This window comes from Chrysochloris asiatica, unplaced genomic scaffold, assembly GCF_000296735.1.
Source record: "Chrysochloris asiatica unplaced genomic scaffold, ChrAsi1.0 scaffold00117, whole genome shotgun sequence".
Classification (NCBI taxonomy): domain Eukaryota; kingdom Metazoa; phylum Chordata; class Mammalia; order Afrosoricida; family Chrysochloridae; genus Chrysochloris; species Chrysochloris asiatica.
Genome location: NW_006408635.1, coordinates 2,928,750 through 2,942,623, shown reverse-complemented (window position 1 = coordinate 2,942,623; position 13,874 = coordinate 2,928,750). Strand labels below are relative to the sequence as shown.

At 46.7% G+C, this 13,874-nt stretch overlaps 1 protein-coding gene across 2 annotated transcripts in view; it reads right to left on the bottom strand.

Annotated features, from left to right (window-relative positions):
• The window catches only part of TIAM2 (T-cell lymphoma invasion and metastasis 2), a 524,960-nt gene that overhangs the window by 54,516 nt on the left and 456,570 nt on the right, over positions 1–13,874 (bottom strand). For both annotated transcript variants that reach the window (XM_006868446.1, XM_006868447.1), the window contains one exon: positions 2,236–2,339. In XM_006868446.1, coding sequence (XP_006868508.1) covers positions 2,236–2,339 — 104 coding nt within the window. The remainder of the gene's footprint in view (positions 1–2,235; positions 2,340–13,874) is intronic.

Here is a 13,874-nt window from a genome sequence, read left to right as displayed (position 1 = left end):
AGCTCACACAAGCCCCAATGATGAGCTGAATTCTCACTCTCACTCCAGGTTTCTAAGTGTTTGATTTCTAGTCTATGATGCTCAACCCCACTGGAAGGGCACTATTAAACAGTAAAGTTTCAAATGGCCTCCGTGAGGTGACTTTCTGAACATTCATTTCATTGAATCTTCTATTATAATAAAAAAATTTACAAAAAAGGAAGAAATTTCCTTCTTCAGACCTTTAATGTGCAACTCAAGTGGATTCTAACAAAGGAGGAGTTGGTGCCTGATGGTGTTAAGTGGTTCCCCACCAGCTGCCGCCCTGCGCTGCCCCCAACAGGCACAGGTACCCTAAAGCCACAGCCCAGTGTCACACATGCTTCCAAAGTACTTGCCTTTTAACAACATTTAAGGCAAAGCAATTAAGACATACCTACTGGATACACTAGGATCCATGGTTTCTGAAGGAAAGTGATAGCCTAGATACACGTATTGGTCTCTATTCATCCAGAACTACAAAGATGGTGGGCACCCAAGACTCAGAGAAGAAACCTGACTCTAGAATTCAGTTCAGTCCACACAAACAGCCACGTCTATCCTGAGACCAAGAAAAATTAGACGGGGCCCAACCGCCACTACAGAGCAGTCTCATCAGGGTCACAACAGACGGATCATCCCTGAGACAATGTGGGGAAAACATAGACCAGAACTCAAATAGTTAACAAGCTCAGACTTACTGGACCTGTCAAAACTCCCCCAGACTCTCATCCTGAGATACCCCATAAACCCTGAACCAAAACAACCCCCTATGGCCCCTTCTTTCTCTCAGATTGGCTCACAAAATACAGAATATTACCCAGGTGGACTGTGCTCCTTCCAAAAACCACCTAGATGAGACTAAAACATCAATAATTAAAGAAAAAAAAAAAATGAAAAGGAAAGGAAGTAAGGAACTAGATTACTGAAAATGGAACATCCTGGATGGAAATTATGAGAATGTTCACACACTGTGAAGAATGTAACCAACATCAATGAACAATTTAGGTAGAATGGGGACCTAATCTGTGGTGAAAACTTTCACGAAAAACACATGAGGATATTCTTTGAGAAGAAGAAAAGCAAATGAATGGATACTAGCTATGACATTGGGTTTCCTAGAGTAAATTACCTACCAGAAATGGAATACAGGAATAAGTCTAAGAAGGCTGACGGATTCAGTGCAGTGAAGAGAAACCGCATGCTGGGGGCATTCCCAGTTGTCCATCAGAAATTGGAGAAGGAAGGGAAGAGGAACTTGGGAGGAGGCAGGTCTCCAAGAATCAGAATCAACTCCATGTGAACTGATTTTTAAAGAGTTCTTGGGTGGTAAAAGTTGTTAACATGCTTCTAACTGAAGGGCCGGTGGTTTGAGCCCAAAATGAGGCAACGCAGAAGAAAGGCCTGGTGATCCAGTCCTGAAAATCAGCCCTTGGAAACTATGCACACCATTCCACTCTGACACACATGGGGTTGCCGTGAGTTGGAAATGACTCAAAGTCAACTGGTTGTTGGTTTTAGTAGGAATGATGATGGGGTTACAGGAGGGAGAATGGAGGAGCTTAGGGGGAGGGGGCAGTGGTCTCCTGCATCAATGCAGAATCTGGCCGATTCTAACCTGACCCACCTTCTCAGAGTGCGTGTCACCATCAGCCAAGTGTCACCAAGGCATCAGCCCTTGGCAGTATTTGTCTAGACCCCAGTGGCTATGGTCCCGCAGTCAGTTTTATCTAAGAGACTGTTATAGCTCTAATTTCTCGACTCTTACTTTGTATTCAAAACCAGAGAGTGCCAGAAATCTGAGACAATGATCTTTTCAAAATCAGTTGACACTAGGGTGCATGAAAATAGGTTGTGTCAATCAGAGCACTTCTGAAAGCAGGGTTGACTCTGAGCAGCCAGCTCCACAGGAGAATGGCACAGACACTGAACACGGTTTGCACAATGCCCCAGGCTAAGCCACCCTGGTACATGCATGGCAGGGTTTCCATTTCTCTTTGTGGTAGGAATGTATCATGGAGGGGCTCTGGGGCACAGATCCTGTTAGGACATCACTTTAAAAATAGCCATAAAAACCGAAAGTGTTGTATTTAATGGGGGTGCGGTGGGGCTGGGCCCAGGGACAGAGTATCTGCCTCTTGTTTCTCCCAGCCCCAGGGGCAGTGGAGATCAGCACCACCCGCTGCTGTTTTAGTGAGACTTAGGGCAGCATCTTACCCTGAAAGTCCGCTCCGTTTTCTCCCTGTGGGGAACCTGGTCCAGGGTGCCATCTGTCTGACTCCTCTTCAGACCAGTCATGATGTCAGGGACATTGCTGAAATCTGCAATAAAAATGACAAAAACGTTCTAAATGAGTTGAGCCATGTGCAGATAAGAGTGACACAACAGGATTAAAGGCTCCCCCAAAGAAACTAAGCAGGGGAGCCTAGCAACCTTAAAACCTGGGCCTGTCAAGTGGATTTCCAACTCAGGGCGACTCCCTGTGGTACATGGTAGAACTGCTTCATCGGGTTTTAGTCATTATAATCCTGAGGGAAAATAGCACCACGCTTTTTTTCCATAGTGCCATTGGGTGGGTTTGAACTACCAACCTCTATGTCAGTTTTTGTTGTGAAGTGCCACTGAGTCGATTCTGACCCATAGCGGCCCTGTGTAGGGTTTCCAAGGAGCAGCTGGTGAGCTTGAACCACTAACCTTGCAGTTCAAACGACTTTGCAGTCTGACGCATTAGTCCACAGCGCCACACCAGGGCTCCCTCTATGTCAGTGTTGTTGTTGTTAAGTGCCATCGAGTCGATTCTGACCCATAGCGGCCCTGTGTAGGGTTTCCAAGGAGCAGCTGGTGAGATTGAACCACCGACCTTGCAGTTCAAACGACTTGCAGTCTGGCGCATTAACCCACAGCGCCAGGACTCCCTGTATGTCAGTTGTTGTTGTTGTTGTGTGCCATGGAGTCAGTTCCAACTCATAGCGACCCTGTACAGGGTTTCCGAGGCTGTATGTCAGTAGTCAAGTGCAAATAGTTTGCAGCACCCAAGACCTTCAACTAACATCCTGTTGTTGTTGTTAAGTGCCGTTGAGTCGGTTTTGACCCATAGTGACCCTGTATAGGGTTTCCAAGAAGCGACTGGTGAGCTTGAACCGCCAATCTTGACTGGTGAGCTTGAACCACCAACCCTGTGGTTTGAAACTGACTATGCAGTTGAGCACATTAACCCACAGAACTATACCAAGACTCCTAGAACTAACATCCTAGAAGGAAGGGAAGAGTGGTCTTCAGTGATGCTGATCACCACTCATCTTCAGTTGGTCGAGTGCTGTTACAATACTGATTGTATTGGGTGTCCTGGATGCACAAAGGGTTACGTGCTCAACCACTAAAGAAACAAAACCCTCACGACTGGGCCAGTAAATAACTTCATGATAAACGAAGAAAAGATTGAAGTTGTCAAAGACTTCATTTTGTTTGGATCCACAACCAACACTCACGGAAGCAGTAGTCAAGAAATCAAATGACATAATGCACTAAGCAAATCTGCAGCACAAGACCTCTTTAAAGTGTTAAAGAGCAAAGATGTCAGTTTGAGGACTAAGGAGCATTTGACCCAAGTCATGGTATTTTCAATAACCTCATATACATTTGCAAAGAGTCAGGAAGACTACAGAAGAACTGCTGCAGTTGAATTTGGTGTTGGAGATTACTGAGAGTACCATGGGCCATCAGCAGAACAGCAAATCTGTGTTGGAAGAAGTTCAGCCAGACTGCTCCTGAGAAGTAGGGATGGAGAGACTTTGTCTCTCACACTTTGGACATGTTATCAGGTTACAAGGTAAAGTGGAGGGTCAGAGAAAGAGACGAAGACAGACCCCTAACGAGATGGACTGAAAACATGGGGGCAACAATGGGCTCAGTAATAACAATTTTGGGAAAATATTCCCTCCTGTTGTGCATAGGGTAGCTATGAGTTGGAACCAACTTGATAGCACCTAACAACTAGCTGAAAGGTTGGCAGTTTAAGCCCACCCATAGGTATCTGGTCCATGGTACATGCAGTCCTGGTGTGGCGTTGTGGGCTAATGCATCAGACTGCAAAGTCCTTTGAACTGCAAGGTCGGTGGTTCAGCTCATCAGCTGCTCCTTGGAAACCCTATACAGGGTTGCTATGGATCAGAATCAACTTGATGGCACTTCACATAGGTACCTTGGAAAACAGGTCTGGCGATCTGTTTGTGGAAGTCACGGCCTTGAAACCCCCCCAGAGCACAGTTCTGTACTCTGTAAACATGCGGTCATCACGCGTTGGAATCAACTGGACAGCAACTAATGACAACAAGCCCATGAGGCTGGAAGCTGTGACACGAGTACTTCAAATACCAGAAGCTTAGTGCATGGTGGTACTGTAGGAGCAACACTGGACTGTGAATCACAAGGCAGGTGGTTCAAACCCACCAGTTGTTCCTCGTGAACCCTGTACAGGGAGGCTAAGAGCCGGTGCAGACTTGATGGCACTTAACAACAGCAACTACCACTGAGCCGATTCCGACTCACAGCAACCCTGTTTAGGGTTTCCGAGGCTGTAAATATTTCCCAGAGCAGAAAGACTTATCTTTCTCCTGTGGCTTTGAACTTCCAACCTTGCAATTAGCAGCTCAGTGCTTATCCTACTTATCCCAGTCCCTTATGAACTAAGACGAGGACAAAAGGCGTAGCGATCTATTCCAAAAATTAGCCAATGGCAACGCAATAGAATGCTGTCCAGTACGGCACTGAAGATAAGCCCTGTAGGTTGGAAGGCACTTGGAACACAGTGTCCGAAACAGCCGACTCAAGTACCCCAACAATCATGAAGATGGTGCAGGAAATGCGGAACTGCTTGTTCTGTTGCCCACGGGGGCACACTAGTGGTAACTGAGTGGACAAGAGGGACACTGAAGTCACAATATGAACACATTCAACGACAGAAACAACATCTTCTACCTACTTGTGTTTTAGTTAAAGTGGAGCAAAGAAATGGCTTCAATCTTGGGCCACTTTCTCATAAGCTCCGCTTATAGTCATCAATCTGGACCAAGGATCAAACAACAGTGGCTTCTTGTGGGTACTTCCCTCTTCAGGCTACCCAAGGATAAAATCTCCAGGGAGATCTTGGAAAACCAATTATGTACTATCACAGATTCTTATTACAATCCACAAACTTGCTCATTGATAAGCATTAGTCACAACACCATCCTAAATTTAAAGTTCCAAAAGAAAAGGTGTACCTTTTTCAACGTCCACAGTAAAGGTTCAGAAATAACATTACATGTAATGAGAGTGTACAATTTTCCATTCTATAACTATATACACATCCTACCCTCAACAATGCTCACCCCCCCACCGACCCCCAGGATTCTCAAATTAACAATCTGGAATGAATACACACAAGAACATACCTTTTTATCTTAATCTTTGTATTTGAAGACTGTCTCCTCAACTGAGAGGATACCAAATGGTTTCAGACCCCAGGTAGCACAACTAGACGTCACTGATTTTGTACCTGCCTGGGATGGAAAGGAAGGGATACGCCTCCTGACAACAAAACAGCCCAGCAAGACAGACGCAAGGAGAATGAACTCTAGGAGACATCTAGAAGCGATAGGGGTCCTAGGAAGCTGAGGGACTATGTGGACAGAGATGCTGTCACCTGAACCATGCTAATATCTCCAATTACGACACAAGCACATGCTTTAAGGCAGAAGTAGACCCAAAGAAAACATGTGCTGCTCTTCAGAACTATAAAGCTCTGACTTCTTCTTCCTCTGGCCTTCCAGAGAAGGGCCAGATCATTCAAGTCACACCAAAACGTTGCTGGTTGCTGAAATCCTTCACCTAGATAAGGCAGTGCTAACCACAAGAGCGGGAGCTGCTACCAGAGCACATGGGCAAGCCTTTCTCAGGCTGCACCACGAGGAAGGCTCCTCCCTAGCAGGGTGCTGTTACTGTTGTTGTTGAGTGCCATCAAGTTGATTCTGACCCATATCAACCCTGTACAGGGTTTCCTAGGAGCCGGTGCTGAGCTTGAACCAACGACCTTGCAGTTCAAGTAACTTTGAAACCCAGTGCATTAACCCACAGCACCACAACAATGACTAAATGAGAAATCAGATCCCACCCACTTATTTAGAGCCAGATCTACTCCTGACCCCCTATCTCAGCCTACCTAGTCTAGTGTGTGAACCACCTAAATGATGTCTGATGGAAAAAAACAGTCTGGCTCCCCATGTAGTCGGCATAAATGTATCCATCCAACCCAGTCTTTCTTTCAGGCATTGTGCTAGATGCTAAGATTACCAAGATGAACTATGGGATGCTCTCAGGATGGGTTTATTATGATGGGAGGGGGTTTCAAGCAGGGGAGTATAACAAAGGCATCACAGATAAGCTAAGTCCTCAAAGGGCTGAGCGAGGACACAAAGAAGTAACACATTCTTTCTGGTGCCATAAAAGACTCCAAAGAAAAAGAGACCCTTGAACGAAGTCTTAAAATCTAAACAGTCTTTGTTGTTGTTTATTGTCATCAAGTCAGTTCCGACTCACAGTGGCCCTGTATAGTGTTTCCAAGGAGTAACTGATGGACTTGACTTGTCTTTAAAACTGAAGATGATAAGAAAGGTGGGATGTAGGAAAGGGGAAACCAAGGATGGGAAGCAGCCTGCAAAGAGGCAGGCTGGGATGAGAGGCCAGCAGGACCAGGCTCCCTGTTTCATGCATCCAGGAGGAAAGGATGCTCCATGAGGGGTCAAACATTGTAGGGCAAGGCCTTGGCAGAAAAGTGGACTGGGCAGTTAAAGCAATCCTTCAGGAACGAGGAGTAAGGAGCTGAACTAACACAGGAAGGCTGGACAGCTAAGAGGTGAGCAATGGCCACCCTGGGGGGTGTACACCACGCATTCTGCTGCTAACCTAAAGGTTATGGGTTTGAGTCCACTCAGAGGCACTTCAGAGGAAAAGTCTGGGAGCTGCTTCTAAAAACCCAGCTACTGAAAACCCTACAGAGCAGTTATACTCTGACACACATGGAGTTGTCAGGAGTCCAAGCCCACTCAACAGTAACTGGATATTTGGGAAAAAAGAAAAAAATGATAGCAGAGAAGGTGAGGAAGTGGATCCTGGGGCTCTTGTATATCACTAACCAAGTACGAAGAGATGCATCCTGAAGTGGCATTGGGAAGATGCCTGCTTTTATTCATGTCTGAGCGACAGGGTCGATGGGGAACACATACAAGGCGGGGGTGGTAACAGTGAGCTTTGCTTGGGCAATGTCCAGTTTGAGATGCACAGGAGTTCAGGGTGTGGGCAGGCTGGTCTAATGCCCAGGGATAGTATCCATAGAGTACACTGGAGTTAGAAGTCATCGGAAAGCCCCAGGGAGGGAAGGTGTGCCGAGCTCAGCCACAGGAATACGGAGAGAGACCCAAGAAGCCAGCACAAAGGAGCAGGAGGGAGCCGGCCCTTCCAAGGCAGTGTTGCGGCTGTTTGCTGTTGTCACATTAGACTGACTCATGGTGACACCAGACACAACAGAACAGAATGCTGCCAGATCCAGTGCCGCCCCCCCAGGCTCGATGGCAGATTGGACCATTGTTCTTCACCGAAAGGCGATCTTCAGACCTATCTTCCTACTCTTACTCTGAAAGATCCACAGAAACCTGTTCAGCATCACAGCAACATGCATACCTCCACAGTACGCATCAGGTGCACTGGCTGGGACTCAAACCCACGTTTCATGCATGGAAGGTTGCATGACACCCACCACCGCCCCCTCAGAGGACAGACACACAGCAGTCTGAGGAAATCAGGATAGACTAAGGAGTCCTGGTGTGGCGCTGCGGGCTAATGCATCACACTGCAAAGTCATTTGAACTGCAAGATCGGTGAGTGGTTCAAGCTCACCAGATGCTCCCTGGAAACACTATACAGGGTTGCTATGGATCGGAACTGACTCGACGGCACTTCACAACAACAAAGGGATAGAAGCCCAAGAACGTAGAGCTCACAGTCTGGGGAACAGTCAGATGGGGGATGTTGCTCCCTTCACCTCTGTAGAGAAACATCATCCATACTGCTCATGTCAGGAGCACCGCCAGGGAAGAGCTCGGTCCGGCAAGTGTGTCGCAGCCTGACTCCTGGGGGTGCTGAGTGAACACTGGGAAAATGAGATGGCGAAAGTAAGGAGGTGCCTAGCCAATGCTGAATCCTCCACTCCATATACAAGGGGGCTTTAAAAGTCTGTGGGAGAATGCAATGAAAAGGTACTAGAACTTTTCCACCAACTTTTTGAAGTCCCCTCCTATTCTCAAACTTCTGGGCCTTGTTGTTAGTACTGTCCACTCAGCGCCGACTTATAACAACCCGAGGAGCAGCTGGTGGGTTTGAACCGCCAACCTTGCTGTTAGTACTTCAGAGTTTATCCTATAGTGCCACATTTCCCAAACTACCTTTTGCCTCTTTCAAAAGCGGGTCTCCTTTACCTACTGAGAAAGCAAGGGCAAGGGGGCCCCATGTCCCATCACCCAGACATGAAAGAGGGGCATTTTCCAATGCTGCTCTTGGTTCTATCTCCTGTACTTGATTGGTGACTTGACACCTTCCTAGCAAGCCCAGCTGTCGTCCAGATGACTCACCGGTGCAAACAGATCACATACTTGGATGGTAACCTCTACAGGCGCAACGTCAGCCAGAGTTGCTTCGGAAGAAAAACCTACCCATCTAGTTCCAAACACCAAAGCCAATGAAAACCCAGTGAAGCACAGTTCTATACTTACATACATAGGCTTACCTTGAATCAAAGCTGACAGATGGTTGTCAACTGTCAGACATGGCTGTCAAACCCAGCTCAGCCTAGGCTAAAGCCCGACCTAGAGTACACGCTCCACCCAGGGTACAGGCCTCCCCCTGAGTGTACACGCCACAATCAGGGTGCACACGCCACCCCCAGGGCACACACCCCACCCAGGATACACATTCTGACCAGAGAGTATACGCCCCCACCAAGAGGACACGCCCCGCCTAGGGTGTATGCCCCTCCCAGAGAGTACACACAATACCCAGAGTGTACATGCCCCATCCAGGATGTACACGCCACATTCAGTGTGCACAAGCCACACCCAGGGCACACGCCCTACCCAGGCTACACGTACTGACCAGAGAATATATGCCCCCACCAAGAGGACACGCCCCGCTCAGAAAGTACACACCATACCCAGGATGTACACACCACGCCCAGGATGTACACGCCACACCAAAGGTGTACACGCCACACCCTTAGAGTAGACCCCCATCCCAAGAACAAGCCCCACCAGGGTACACTCTCCGCCCATGGTACACAGCCCACCCAGAGACGACACACCCTGCCCAGGATACACCCCCCATCCAGAGAATATAACCATTGGCCAGGGGCCATTCCCCATGCACAGAGGACACGCCTCACCCAGGAGCCAAGGCTCAGCTCAGAATTGCTGGCCCTCCACATTACCCTCAATACCCCTTAACATCAGGGAGCTCTGGGGTGTGGCTTGGATCCTCTCTGAGATGCGTACTTCAGCAGGACGCACTACAGTGACCAGCAACCAGAGAGCCTGGCCAGGGGGATGGAGACCAGGCAGTTCTGGGCAGTCTCAGGGGTCTCAGCCTGTCCCAGCATACCATGTCCCCCCAGGTAACACAGTGGCTGGACAGAGTCCCTCTGCTGGCTACCTCCAACTCTTAGCAATGCTAAGCGCCACCTAGCAGGGGCACTGCCCTGGGGACAGACACAGCACAGGACAGCTGAGCTCCACACATGTCCAATTCCACCAGGACCTGCATTCCAGGAGCACGCTGTGTGCCACAGTGTCCCTGCTAGAGAAGAGAGATCATGTGCACAGAGAGGGCTGGGTGAAAAAAAATCAGTCGGCTGCTGGTAAAATGCTAATGCTTGTTTACAAAGCAGTTTTAAACAGACACGGCACTGACATCCTGTTCTGGGAGCCAAAGGCCTATGTATAGCAGCCCACTCACACTCTGCCCACGTCCTGAGCACCAGCTGCTGGAGGGAGTAAATATACACTCTCTCCCCACTCCCTATCCCATCAGACAGGGCTCTAAACTGGTTCGTCCCTGTTCAGTCATTGCCAAGGAAGCAAAAATCCAAGCAAACCCCAATCTTTAAAATTTATGTTCATTGCAACAATAACCAGGAAAGGAAACATCAAAGCTCTGCTAGAAACTTATCTCCCTAGAAAACAAGGGTAGCATGCACATTTCGTATCAACCAAATCTCTTGGACTATAGAGTTGGAAACAATGGTGACCTGCTTAGAGATGGCAGCTGACCACTTTGCATATGTGAAACTCTACAGTCCTCCCAGTAACTTCACCTCCTGTAAAGCTCTGAAAAGGGCTCACCACAACTCTTCGGAGTCTCCCATTCCAGGGCTTTTGACCTGTCATTTCTCCTTTTCCAGGTCACTCAAATTAAAAAAAAATTAAGTCTGTTCTGGTTTAGCTTTGTCTGCCATAATTGAATAGTTTTGAAATGGTTGGAAGTCCTGCTACCAGAAAACAGCTTCCACCTTGGAGCACACCCTCACCTGGGATCTTACACTGTGGGTGTTCTCAGGGTTCAGGGTCTCCATCACACTAAAATAAGCATGTGCTTCTCACACACTAAATGCCTGCACCCTGCAGTCCAGATGTTCAGACACGCTCCACAAGAATGCTTGGCCAACAAGACTGCAAATACTGAGAAATAACAAAATTACAGATTCAATACAGGAAGCTGTTTATATTTGGTTAATATGCCCTTTTGTCGGTTTCCTTGGGAAATTAACATTTTGCAATGAGGTCCAGTAATTTGAAAAATCTCACATCTAGCTTGCCCAACAAAGGAGCTCAGGTAGCGTAGTGGTTACAAGTCGGGCTGCTAACCTCAAGGTCAGCAGTTCAAAACTACCCACTGTTCCGCAGGAGAAAGATGAGGTTTTCTGCTCCAGCAAGGATTTACAGACTCGGAAACCCTGTACAGGGTCGCTTTGAGTTAGAACCTACTCCATGGCACATAACAACATCATCATCAGCTTGGCCAACAGGAGCTTCTACAAATCAGACTGCGTGAACTGGGCTGAATATCTCCAAAGTCATAGTCTTGATCTTCATTTGGACCTACATTTATTTATTTCCCCTCCATACGATGGCCACTGGACTGCACACCACAAAGTCAGCGGTTCGAGCTGCCAGCCGCTCTGCAGGGGAAAATGAGGCTTTGTGCTCTGGAAAAGATGTGAAACCTCGGATACCCTATAACGGGTCGCTATGAGTCAGAACCAACTCAAAGGCACTTAACAACAATTCAGATGGGTGCTGAGCGCTATACACCACCACCACCACCCCCCAGGCACCAGGTCTGGCTCTTTCTCCTTTGATCTGCTAGCATGTTTTGGAGATAATAGGATACACCAGGCAGCCCACCATGAAGATGACTGCCTCTGACTTACAGACAACTGGGGAAACGTGAGTCTCGAGGTAAAAGACACCCTACAATTCTGTTTCTTCCTAAACTATGCGTCACTATATGGCCCATTAATGCTACTGTCAGCCGAGAAGCTGGCAACTCCAAATCCTAACCAATTAAAGGGTAAAACCTGTGTTAAAGTAACATCCTGGGTACAAGCGTAAAAATAGAACATCAGGAAACACACAAGTTCAGGGTTCCTCCCCCACACAGCACGTAATCTGAATTCAAAGTTTACATTTACATCACTTCCAAATCCAATGGGGCGCAGTTAATACACAGGAGTGTGGGGCTTTGCCGTTTCTTTCCCCTGGACCATAAAGAACTTCTTCATTTGCAGATGCTGATTCTGATACGCACTGGGGTTCCTAAGAGAGGGGTCCCTGTCAGCACCCTGTCTGCTGCTGTAACCAGCACACCAGCAGCAATTGGTCCATTCTGACACAGGGTAACCCCAGGTGTGGGAGTACAAGTGCTTCATCAGATCTTCTCTGACTGGGTTTTCAGAAGTAGATCACCAGGTCTTCCATCCAAGGTACTTTTGGATGGACTGGTGGAATCTCTATTGTTTCAGTTAACAGCTGAGCGCATCACTAGGAACCCCTACTTCAAGTTGACTCTCCCCAGTGGTCCTGACAGAGGCTGTTCTAACAGTGTCACGGTAATTCCAGTCAAAACGACTGCCTCCTCCTTTTCACTCCAGTGGGAAGCCAGAGAAGCGTTAGTAACATCCCTCCAGTCCCCCAGGGCTCGCCAAGGTGCCTGCCAGCAGACCCTAGAGACACCAAACAGCTTCTAGGTGTGTGTGTGTGTGTGTGTGTGTGTGTGTGTGTGTGTGTGTGTGTGTGTGTATGTGTAGGTGGCAGGAGGATGAGCCTATACCACATCCTGCGCTGAACCTAAGAGCAGGTCACCGGTGTTTAGACAAAAAAGTCATCTAAGAGCCAAACGACCACAATATCAGAGTTCTCAAAAGCAGCAACTCCAAGAGAAATTTCATTAACATCATAAAATAATATTAATCCCTGTAGTCAAAAAAGAAGAAATGCAAAATGACGTTGGTTTTCCTCTCTTAATAACACTTTATTTTTTTTTTTGGTGAAAATTAGTTATAGTAATTATAGCACCAGAAAGAAAAAGGGAAAAAAAAAAATCTGCCAACTGCTTCAATCTTCAGGTTGAAGAGTCACTGGAAGGAGGAGAATGAAAATTGTTTTTCAACGACGCTGTTCATGCGTCAAAGCAACAATGTCATATACTGATGCCCAACTTCATGGGAGGCAAGGCACCTCTGTTTATAACATATTTTTTTAAAAAGACTTTTTACTGTTAATTGACTGAAGTTTTACAGAGCAGAGCGTCAGTTTTATGTTCAACAAACCACACACATGGGTTCACTACATGGTCGCAATCCCCTCCATGTATCAACATTTACCTCTAATCATTTAACTCTTGATTTCCTCACTGTGTCTCCTGCTACCTTCATCTTTCCTCTGTTAACCTCCCTCTTGTTGTATATATTGCATGCCATATCACCCATGTTAACATGTGTCTACCCTCTAGTCTGTGAATAGTTTCCCCTGCCCTCCATAACCAGCATAGATTGTTTCTTTTAATCAAGAAAACCCTTTTAGTCAACTGAGCAAGAGGGCATAAGCATAATAAATATTTACACTCCCAATGAAAGAGCACCAAGATATATGAAGCAAGTCTTAGTAGAATTGAAGAAAGAAATAGATAAATCTACAATTATAGTGGGAGATTTTAATACGCCACTTTCTAAAAGGGACAGAACAACCAGAAAGAAAGTCAACAAAGCTACAGAGGAACTAAACAACACAATCAATCAACTTGACCTCATAGATGTCTACAGAGCATTCAACCCAACAACAGCACAACATACATTCTTCTCCAGTGCACACGGAACATTTTCCAGATTTGACCGTGTGTTAGATCACAAAGAAGCCTCCATAAATTTACAAACATCAAAATACTGCAAAGCAACTTTTCAGGCCACAATGATATAAAACTAGAAATCAACAATAAGAAGACCAAGGAAATAAAGTCAAATAGATGGAAACTGAATAACACCCTGCTGAAAAGCGACTGGGTAAAAGAAGAAATAAAATGTGAATTCACAAAGTTCCTAGAAACAAATGAAAATGAAAACACAGCATACCAAATCTTTGGGACACGGCAAAAGTAGTGCTGAGACGACAATTTATTCTGATAAATGCGCACATCCAAAAAGAGGAAAGAACCAAAATTAACACATTAACACAGGGTCTCCAACAATTAGACCAACAGAGGGAACCTAGAGTCACTAA